At 54.3% G+C, this 8048-nt stretch overlaps 1 protein-coding gene across 1 annotated transcript; it reads right to left on the bottom strand.

Moving 5' to 3' along the window:
* Positions 1 to 872: 872 nt before the first annotated feature.
* Positions 873 to 4848, bottom strand: SPACA3 (sperm acrosome associated 3). Its single transcript, XM_059047918.2, has 4 exons — positions 4587 to 4848; positions 3657 to 3815; positions 3161 to 3239; positions 873 to 1040 (listed from the first exon to the last, which is right to left on the bottom strand). The coding sequence occupies exons 1-4, from the start codon at positions 4771 to 4773 to the stop codon at positions 974 to 976; spliced, it is 492 nt and encodes a 163-aa protein (XP_058903901.1). The 5' UTR covers positions 4774 to 4848; the 3' UTR covers positions 873 to 973.
* Positions 4849 to 8048: the final 3200 nt, after the last annotated feature.

Genomic DNA, 8048 nt, shown 5'->3' with positions numbered 1-8048 from the left:
CCCACACCTTCTCCTCTCCTCGTCCTCCTTCTCAGCAAACAGTGACGAGGACGTAGGTGCAGACCTCTCAAGGAAGCCCTGGTCACCAGGACAGGCAGGACGTGTGCCCACCAGGTGGGCTGGGACCTGGCACCCCCAGAGTTCAGGGAAACCAGACAAGAGGCCAGTGTTTCTTAAGTCGCCTCCACTCCGTGCCACGCCCTGTACCAGGTGCCTCCCTGCTCTGTATTATGTAATTGCATCAATACGGTGTTGCATGCTGGCCCTTATTAGCTCCTCTTATCCGTGAGGAATTTGCCCGTGAGAGGTGGAGTGAGCTTCCCAAGGTCGGGCAGCCAGGATAAAGGAGAAACCCCATTAAGCCAGCTCTTCCCGAATTGTGCCAAACCCCCCACTGCTCCAAGGTATGGCCAAGTGCCAGGCGAGTGGGACTTGGATGAGAAGCAGCCAGAGCGGTCCCCCTGAGAGGGAGAGAGCTCGGGAGGGGCTGTGGTTCCATCTAGAGAGAAGCCTGGGGCCTGACAGCTACTGTTGAATAAACTGTTGCGATGCTGAAAGAAGGTATCGGGGCCCATTCATTCACTAGTTCTACAAACATTAGCTGAGTGCCTACCATTCAGGATGCATCGTTCATGCATCAGTCGTATATTCAAGAGGTTCATGTAGGAAACTCTGCCAGGTGTGGGCAACGCAGGCACCGACACGCCCCCCCCCTCCCCAGACCTCCAGGAATGGAGGCAAACCTCCCCTGGTAGGCTTTTTGGAGTCCAGCTAAACCCCAGCCCATGCGGATAGTGAGGAAACCCTGAGATGCTTCTGGCTCCAACACGCCACCTGGACACACAGTGATAGCTGAGAACCACGCTTATATTAAACTATACTTTATTAGTTGGCTTGTCTCCCCAGGCCTGGGTCAGGAAGCAAACCACATCTCCCAAGCTGCTATGCGTGGCCTGTCCATCCAGAGAGAATCCTACAATTCACAGCCATTCACCCAGTCACTGAGGTCCTGGCCCTGGCAGTGATGCCTCCAGACCTCCCTGAGGATGGAAGATGGGGAAGAGGAGAGACCAGATCAGCTGCGGTCTTCAGTCTTTGCTCAGAGAAGAACAGGCTGGAGGCGTGGGCTCTAAACCAGAAGGGAGGTGAGGAAAGGGGCTAGCAAGGGGAAGAGAGACAAGTCAGCTGTGTTAACTAGCAAAGAACCCCCTAAAAGAAGTAAAAAAAAAAAAAAAAAAAAAAAGAGAGAGAGAGAGAAAGAATGGCCCTTAAAAAGTTACCTGTCTAGCCTCCATATTTTACCGATGGAGATAACAGAGTAACTTGCTCAAGTTCACCCAGAAGTCAGTGGCAAAGACTGGGGTCCAGAGCCCCAATTCAATGCTCGCTTCCTACACCATACTGTTTCTGCAGACGGTGATGCCACCCTACATGTGTACAGCCCTTTACAGTTTACATAGCACTGTCACACCCATCACCCATTATTCCGCCATCGCCCCCAGCAGCCCTGTAAGGTAGATTGGGCAGATATTATGTTCCCTATATTCCAAATGAAAAGCTGAGACTAAGATGCAAAATTACTTGCCCGAGGTCCACAGCTTGTAAAGGACAGAAATGCACCTACACCCAATTCTCCTTGGCTACCAACCTGGATCTTTCAGTTGCTGGTAACTATAGTTTATAGGCTCTTTTAGGACCATTACCTTGTTCTAGTGTCATACTAGCATCTTGAGGAAATTAAGCAAGATCCTGGGATCCTGGGGGGTCCCAAGTTCCCAGGGGTTCCAAACTTGGATAACTAGTGTCCTCTATGATGTCAATGTCAGAGAGCCCAATGGCAAGGAGGGCCCCTAAAGGACCCCCAGGTGAGAGGGGTTGACTGGCCTGTTCATCTCTTCCATTAGACTGAGACCCTTGAGGGCAAAGAGCTGGGTCTTGGCCACGCCTGAAGCCCAGCACCCAGCACAGAGCCTGGCACAGATGAGTTCTCAGGTGTGCGTGTGGAGGGAAGAAACAGCACCCTTCCTACATTCTAGGACCACTTCCCATTAGCCTCAGCCACCTCTCAGAGGTTATGCACTCCACAAATTTACTCCCGGCGTACAAGAGAGCTGTTCTTTGATTTAACCCCAAAGAAGCTGTTTCTTCTATCCCAGGGTCGTGCCCCCCGAGGCCTCAAGCCCTTGGATTCCTACCTGAGCCTGCATTCACCCTTCCTGGTTTTATAGATGCGCATTCTATCCTGCTGAGCCTGCCTCATTCCAGATTCAGCTCCTGGGGCTTCAACTGTTCTCAAATCAACACATCTCCAAAGCTGTGGCCATTGTCAAGGCCCACCTTGGACCTTCTCTATGTTCAAGATCCTTTTCACCTCCTCCTCTGGCTCACTGGCCATGTATCACGTGTCCCTGTTCCTCCTCCACAGCCCCTCACCCCTAGCCCCTCTCCTGTCCTTCACCTATACAACTGTCTGAGTCCACACCCTCTGTCTCACATTCAGACTCCAGCAAAGGCTTCCCAACAGGTACCCCTGCCTCTAGTCCGTCTCGCCTCCTTCTGTTCATGGACTGACATTTGATACTTTCCTAATTACCCCACCAGCCTCGTCACTATCGCATCTGCCCCCGAGTTCTGGTACTCTGGCCACCTGGAGGCATTTTACCTTCCCCACTTTCTGTCCCCTGCCGCTATCCAGCTAGGGGAGTAAAGGGAGGTTGGAGACTCTATGTAGAGAAGCTCCCATCGGAAGGGGCTGGGAAGCTGTAGGCCTGCTGCTTCAGGGGCTCCAGAGATATAGTCCAATGTCCCATGGGATCCTCGTCCAGCTCCCTCGCCTATGAGGATGGCTCCAAAGGTCATCTTGTGGGAAGGAGGGGAGTAAAGGGCAGGCTGATAGGGTGCAGCTCCAGAGCACCCACCCATGCTCTCAAGCAGGGAACTTCTTTGATCTGTTGTACTAGACAAAGAAGCCACAGTTAAGAAACAAAGTTCCTAGACCCCGGTCTAATGGACTTGTAGGCAGGCATCCCAGCACAGGCAGATCTTGGAAGAGCCAGGCCTGGCTCCGTGACCTCCAGTGACTTGCTTATCCTCCCTAAAATTCAGCGCGTTGTCTGTAAATACACCAGTGGTAGTGAGCTCTGCCACCTATATTACTTACCAGGTGCCCAGACCCTGGGGACCTTGAATTATCTTCATGGCACAGATAACAGTATCCTTGAGGTTAGGATTCAACAGGTCTGGGGAGGGAGGCAGAGAAACACGATGAGGGAGCAGGGGGTAGAGCTGGACAGCCAGAGTCTGTCTCTATCTCTCTGTCTTTCTCACACGTGTACACACCCTCCTCCGTCCTAAATTCAACCCTGTCCCTCGACCGCCCTGGAAGCACAGGGCTTACCCGATCACTTCCCCCCAGCAGAAGCCATCCCCCCTCCCTTCCCATAACTCTCAGGACAGTATCCCATCCGGGACCCCAAATCAGATTCTCGGAGGAGCCATCCTCATCACTCGCCCCATCCCGCCCTCCGTGGTAGACCCAGCAGGCAGCGAGGGTCCCCACTCAAACATAAGGCAGGAGGAACACGAAAGGCTGGGGAAGAAGCAATGGCCAGTGCAGAGCCTGGCCCCAGCCAGCCCCGGGCCCAGGCCCAGCCTACCTGAGCAGTACATCTGGCACATGTTTGGGACATTGGGGTTGAGATCTTTGCACCACTTCCGGCTGTTGATCTGGAAGATGCCGCTGTTGGTACTTCCATCGGCTTCCTGGTCCGTGGCAGCTGTGTTGAAGCCACTTGCGAAATAAGCAAGACAGACCCCTGCACAGGGCGGAGACACAGGCCTGCGGGTCAGATGACGGAGGCCGACCCAGACCAGAGGGCTCATGGGGCAGACTCCACACGTCACCTCCTCCGAGCCTCAACTCCTGTTTCCAGGCATCAGGGCAGACGCCCTCCCACCTCCTTGACACATGAGTCCATCAAAGCTCGGAAGGGCAAAGTGACTGACTCAAGGTCACACAGAGCTACCGAATAGCAAGAGTCAGGACCGGACCTCAGGCGTCCTGACTCCTAAGCTAGCAATCTTCCCACAGTCTCACTGTCCGCACATAGTAGGACCCAAGAAATGCTGTGGGATGAATGAGTAAGAGCTCGCTCTTTAGAGACATGATTAGGAAGGCACAGGGGGAACCTAGAGAGAGGGCTAGAACTAGAGAAGAAATGAGTCTGGGTGTGGCTGTACTTCATAGCTTCTCGAAACTTCCACCAGCTTGAAAAGTTTGGTATTTACTGCTTTGCTCAGCTTGCCCTAGACTTCACTGGGAATGTCTGATCCTAGTGGCCACAATTCAGATTACGGTAGGAAACCATTCTTTTCCTTTGGCTCCCCACGTTAGCAGAGGGGGAGAAAATGAAGAGGTCATTCTGATTCGGCTGCCTGTCGCCTGCCTGCTGTGTATTCACCCCAGAGCCAGGTGTTCTCTACCTCTCAGCTCATAGGATCCTTATTTGCCAAAGGAGAACAGAGGCTCCCAAGGCCACAGCCCTCGGGGGAGGAGGAGGGAGGGAGGGAGGGAGCGCAGTCCTCACAGTCTGCCAGGCTGTATCCCCGGAATCCATCCAGGCCGAAATCCTGCAGCACTCTGGCCAGCTCACAGCGACTGTAGACCTTGGCCTGGCCGGAGGTGAGCTGGCAGCTGAGCAGAGAGGCCAAGGCCAGCAACGGGATCCCAGGCAGGCACGTCCACCTTCTGGGAGCCCAGCTCCCACCTTCCATGCGGGCGGCAGGGCTGGAGACCCCGCCACCCTGGCTCAAAGCTGGGCTTTGAGATGACAGGCAGCTCGCAGAAGGCTACCCCTGGAGGAAGAAGGGAAACAGGGCCTGAGTGTACCTGGGAAGTGGGGAGAAGGCTCCAACACTGCCAACCCGCTCCCTTGCAGCCCTGACGGAGCATCAGCCGTACCACCAAGAGCCAGAAGAGGGTTCCCCGAGGCCAGCCCCTTTCCCCTGCAGTCCTGCTTTGTACCCCCCTGTCCCGCCAGCTGAGAAAAGAGGAGGGGAACCGGGGAGAGGACAAACATATTCTGAGCTCCATACTACTTGCCAGGCATCACAGAATCCTGAAGCCCAAGACTTCACAACTCAGAAGGGACAAAGGTTGGACTGAGACCAAAGTTTATGTGACTGCAAAGCCCCACGGGGGTTTGGCCACAAGCAGATGCTCCCGGAGGGGACAGCCAAGCAGTGGCATCAGTGTAAAATCAACCCTTCAGCCCAGACGCCACGAAGCTCTCTTCTAGCACTGAGCCTCCCCTCCTGGCCTGCACTGAAGCCAGGTCTCCCCCTAGAACACTGCCGCCCTGCAGCCTCTCAAGTGGAGGAAGCTCTTTCTCCCACACACAGGCCGCCCGAGGCGATGCTGAAACTCTCCTCCGTGCCCGCCACCCCATCTAAACCATCACCTTGTTAAAGCCCAGCCTCCCTCGAAGCTCACCTCGCCCGGTTCGGTTTGCCCTCCACGCCTCTCATCACTGGCTCTGCAGGCCCGTCCCCAACATCATAAAGGACACTTGCACCTGGGTATGACCTTGGCCTCCACCCTGTCTCAGAATAGACAAGTGTCTCTATCCCACTTCTATCTCTCCCCAGCCACCTGTGACCTACCTCTCCATGTCTCTCACCACCTCGGCCCCCCATCGGACCCTGCACCTTCGTAGATTCCAGAAACGAAACACAACCTCGGGAGTGGGTGTCCCTAGAATCGGGTGGCCCCGAGCCCAGGGATGACAAGACAAGGGTGTGCTTTGCAGTAAGCCTCGACTCAGCGGGAAGCCCCCGCCCCTACGCATAACGTCTCTGACGTGGACACTTTCCCAGCACCATCTTCTTCCTCTATAACGTGAGGACATTAATAACACCTGCCTCATCGGATTGTTGAAAGAATGAAGGAGAAAGAAAGGCACAGAGAGAACAGGGCTCTTTGCGCTAGAACCCAGCTGGTCATTGTTTCTATTAGGAACTGATGCTTGTCTTGGTCAGCTTTCTGTCTCCCGTTTCCCCTCAGAGGGTATTCACGACCCTCATTACTGTCCTCGAGTCCCCTCCCTGCCCTGTCCCACCTCACTTCCTGCCTCACTGAGAAAAGCAAGGTGCTCACGGGTGACATTTCCTTCCTCTTCCTGCTTTTACCCCATGCCTTTCACAAGTGCATCAGTAGCCCCACCTACCCCCACAGAGGAGGTGCCTCTACACGGATAGGGGCCCAACTTTCCTCCAAGCTCCGTGTTTCATCCTTTCCCGTCTCTCCACCTTGTTCCACCAGCGACTTCTCCTCTCTCAGCATCACCAGCCCCTCCTCTCCACCAACTCCTCCTTCCTCTGCAGGTACAGACATGCTTAGGTCTCCATCTTCTAGAATTACCTTCCCTGGACTCTTTATCTGTACTGACCTGTCCCTCTCCCTCCCTCCCTCATTTCAACCTCTAGGGGAAAAGCTACGATTTTCTCACCTCCCATCTGTTTCTCAACCCAGTGAAATTCAGCGGCACCACCACTCGCACTGTTAGTGCGACACTGTTCTGCGCAGTCCGATGGACCCTCGCCAGCTCCTGTCTCGCGGGGGCCCTCAGCAGCCTTGCACACCGCTGCCGCCCCACCTGGTTGAAACTCTTGCCTCTCCTGCTTCCGTGACGCTCCCCTCTCGCAGGTTCCTCGGATCCCCTGTTGTGGAATCCACTTCCGCCCAGGCCTGAAATGCTGATATGTTTCCCGGGCATTTCTCCCTTGAGCCCTCCTCTCTCCCACTTCAGGAAACCCTCTGGGCAGCCTGCAGGATGCCTAAGCATGTCTGTGCCTAGTGCCTGCGGCAGGATGATGGCTTATATGGCATCTTCCCCGGAGCAGCAGACCTCATAGGTAACTGCCTGGGGATCTCCGCTTGGATAGGACGCGGTGAACTCAGACTAAGCACGTCCAAAACAGAACAAACCTTCCCGCTACTTTAGTGCTCTTTTGTATGTCTTCCCTTTCTTGGTTTAAAACATTCTTGGTTTTAAACTCATCATGTTTTTTGTTTTTTATTTATTTTATTTTTTTTGCGGTACGCGGGCCTCTCACTGTTGCGGCCTCTCCCGCTGCGGGGCACAGGCTCCGGACGCGCAGGCTCAGCGGCCATGGCTCACGGGCCCAGCTGCTCCGCGGCATGTGGGATCTTCCCGGACCGGGGCACGAACCCGCGTCCCCTGCGTCGGCAGGCAGACTCTCAACCACTGTGCCACCAGGGAAGCCCTAAACTCATCATGTTTTATTTTTTAAACCTATTTATCCAAATTGGTTAAACATTTTTATCCAGATACAAATGTCATTCTTCACTCCTCTCCATCACAACATCTTTCACTCATCCCCAAACCATTAATCCCAATGTGGTGTGGAGTCCACCTTCCCTCCAAGGGCAACATCTTTTCCTTAGTTCGGGCCAGCCTCCTGGTGTGCTGATGGCCTCCTGGTTTCCAGTCCTGACCTTCTCCCCAACTATTCTACCCACATTCACCAGCATGAAGGTTTTACACAAAAAGCCTGGCACGTGACATCCTTGGATGGCTTCCTTCCTCACTGCTCCTAAGCATGGTCCACAAGGACCCTCGTGACCCAGCCTTGCTGACCTCTCCCCCGCAACACATTGAGTGTTCCAGTAATGCCACGTCATTCGCTCACGACCATCTTGCCGTCTGAACGGGAACCCTCTCGTTTCCTTTACATGCTTCACTCTTACCTGTACTTCAAGGGTCACATCAGAGGTGAGTTCCCCAGCGAGGCTCCCCCAGTGGGCCCCCGCCCCACCAATACTCCCAAAGTGTCCTGTACTTCTGCCCTCCTGCACAGTAGACTGTAAAAGACGTTAGCCTTTCCCATTACAAGGTGAACTTCCAAAGAACAATGGTGCTCTTATTTATCTTCTTATCCTGAGAGTCAAGCAGAGCTGCCGGCATGGAGTGGCTGATCAATGAGAGCTTCTTAAGACTGAAGTATATTGAAGTCGTGTCCCCAAGAGC

Source organism: Kogia breviceps, chromosome 19 (assembly GCF_026419965.1).
Source record: "Kogia breviceps isolate mKogBre1 chromosome 19, mKogBre1 haplotype 1, whole genome shotgun sequence".
Classification (NCBI taxonomy): domain Eukaryota; kingdom Metazoa; phylum Chordata; class Mammalia; order Artiodactyla; family Physeteridae; genus Kogia; species Kogia breviceps.
This window is presented reverse-complemented; position numbering and strand designations above follow the sequence as displayed.

What these genes read in the sequence shown, in the direction of transcription:
- SPACA3 (XM_059047918.2), bottom strand. Translation starts at nt 4,773, where the DNA reads ATGGAAGGTGGGAGCTGGGCTCCCAGAAGGTGGACGTGCCTGCCTGGG. An exon ending in GGGATACAGCCTGGCAGACT is followed by an intron (nt 3,816 to 4,586) that starts GTGAGGACTGCG and finishes CGCCCTGTGCAG; the next exon opens with GGGTCTGTCTTGCTTATTTC. An exon ending in GTGCCAGATGTACTGCTCAG is followed by an intron (nt 3,240 to 3,656) that starts GTAGGCTGGGCC and finishes CTCCCTCCCCAG; the next exon opens with ACCTGTTGAATCCTAACCTC.